We start from the raw sequence: 2,283 nt of genomic DNA, 5'->3' as shown, positions 1-2,283 counted from the left end.
GATAGCCTCAAAATCTCCTGTAAAGGAAGGCACGCGCCAGACAGGATCTGCCCTGCTAGTTTCACAGTTTGTTCCTAAATACTTGAACAGATTAAAAGATGCTCAAAGCTTGACGGGGGAGGGGGGGGCGAGGAAAATCCTCTGCCTTCCAAATTCAATGTCCACTGAAGCAGGTGCAAATAAGAACTGGGCTATTTTCTTTTTGTTTTCTTTTAGCTTTTGTTTTGCTTTCGACTACTGAAGCCCTGACTCCCTTTTCATCTTTTCATTTCATTTCTAGCTCCACACACAGGGTGAGGGGCGGGCAGCAGGAGGTGCAGAGGGAGAACCTGGAACCAGGGACTCTCTCTGGCGGGCGTGCTGTTGCTCCTCAGTCTCTGGGCTCCCAAAAGCCTTCCTTGCAGTGTGCAACAAGCTCGTCTGCTTTCAGCCAAAGGGAGTTACCTCTGTGCAAACTGGCTGGCAGAGCTGGGGGTGTAGGGGAGAGGGTTGGCCAGGAAGCCTGCCTAGTCAGCTCCTGGAGAGGGGACCCAGGAGGGGTAGGGGTAGAGGGGAGGAGGACAAAGGCAGTCTTAGTCCTACCGGACACTTTCCTCGCTTCCTCCGAGTCTCCCGTAGCTTTTAGAAACTTCACCGAAGAGGAAAGGGCAGCTCCTGGGCGGCGGCTTCGAAGCCGCCGCTCTGCAACAGGCGTTGGCTGTCGCTGGGCTGGGGCTGGCGTGGTGCGTCCCTTAAGCTTCTGTATGGCACTGGAGTAGCTAGCTCAGTCTTTTCCCCTCTGATGCCCTCTCAGGCTCCAGGTTTGCTCCGGACCCTCTGGTTCTCCCAGCAGGCTGGCTCCTAGGGATCTCCGAGGGGGCGCTGGGAGGTGGAAAGCAAATGCAACAGTTTGTGAGTCGGTCCCGCCCCCGCGGGCCGGCCTCCCTGCCTTCCCACCTCCTTTCTCTCTCCCCTCCCCTCCCCTTTCCTTTTCTCCCCTCCCCTCACCGCAAGCTAGCGCAGGGTGGCTTTAGAGAACATAGTGCTGGCGTAGTATGGTTGAAGGCTGGAATGACTCGCTGTAGCCTCCGAAGACCCTTCTTCCCCAAATACCACTTGTTTTTCGGAACTGGGCTTTAGGCTCCAAAGCAGAAGCTTTAACTTGGAGCGATTTTTAACAGACAAGTCTACCGGCTCCCCAGGAGGTTAGCACAGGCTGGATTTCATTCCTGAACCCAACCCCAAAACAGATTCTTGGAGGTAGGAGAGGGAGGAAGGGGCATTACAAGTACCAGTTACCAATTACTCTTAGGTATTTTCTGCCCCTCAGGGCCCACCAGGACAAGGAGAAGGGAGAGTCCCAGGAGATTAAAAAACAAGCTGCAGCCAAAGCAACTCTTGCTGAAACCTTTGGAATCCTCCAGTAGGGTAGATGGGAATTCCTGAGACCAAGCCATTTGCCCTGGGAATTCTGGGCCCAAGAAGCCCGTGGTCATTTCTAGTTTATTTCCAGCCCTTCTTTCTGTTAGGAATTACCTGTAAATTACACGTTTTATTTCTCCCGAAACGAAAAGGCAATAATTACCCAGACAAATGGGCAAATACAAATGTCAAAAACATTTGTCATGCATACATGAACTTTTGATTTTGTCCAAAGCGTTGTTTGTATAGAAGCCTCTAGATGTCTAAATTGTTTGCACTTGAAAGCTCTTACCTTTGATAGAGGAATCGCAGAGGGATGATCTTTCTTCTGATGGACAGGTAGGAGTGAATGAAGACGATGAAGGATACTCCCAACTGTAGAGACACATAAGCAATAGAAGTGTGGAGGGTAGATCTATAAAGAAAGTGTCCTTAGAGAAAGGCTGTAGACCCCATCACATGTAAATGGCTTTGTACCTCTGGATCTGGCCTGACAGGCACAAGAGTGCATTTGTTTTGTGAGACTCACAATGTTCTTATTTGTTTTGGGGGGAAGGGATCGTTTTATGTTTCATTTGAGAAAAGGATTTGTTTTGTATCCCCATGATCCTTCTGTTTCAGCTTCTCAAATTCTGGGGTTGGTGGACTATGCAATCACACCAGACATTTCCACATTTACAGGCTTCTGCAGTGTGTGTGTGTGGGGGGGGTGCTTTATCCATTGTATTGAGAGTTTACCTTGGCTGAAGGAGTTAACTGAAACCTCAAAGGGGAGAGGTAAAGAAGTATGCATGGTCAACTCTGTTTCAGAGATAAAGAAGTGAAGCAAGGACATTGTTGTATTCCCCATCTTAGCAGGACATAAACTTTCCAGGTTTTTTT

General features: G+C 49.5%; 1 protein-coding gene across 1 annotated transcript in view; it reads right to left on the bottom strand.

Annotated features, from left to right (window-relative positions):
- Ar (androgen receptor) overlaps window positions 1–2,251 on the bottom strand; it is a 188,992-nt gene extending 186,741 nt beyond the window's left edge. The window contains exons 1-2 of the mRNA XM_031368495.1: window positions 2,140–2,251; window positions 583–714 (exon numbers count right to left, since the gene is read on the bottom strand). Of these exons, the coding sequence (XP_031224355.1) occupies window positions 583–714; window positions 2,140–2,251 (244 nt within the window). The remainder of the gene's footprint in view (window positions 1–582; window positions 715–2,139) is intronic.
- Between the last annotated feature and the right edge of the window lie 32 nt (window positions 2,252–2,283).

Source organism: Mastomys coucha, chromosome X (assembly GCF_008632895.1).
Source record: "Mastomys coucha isolate ucsf_1 chromosome X, UCSF_Mcou_1, whole genome shotgun sequence".
Classification (NCBI taxonomy): Eukaryota; Metazoa; Chordata; class Mammalia; order Rodentia; family Muridae; genus Mastomys; species Mastomys coucha.
This window is presented reverse-complemented; position numbering and strand designations above follow the sequence as displayed.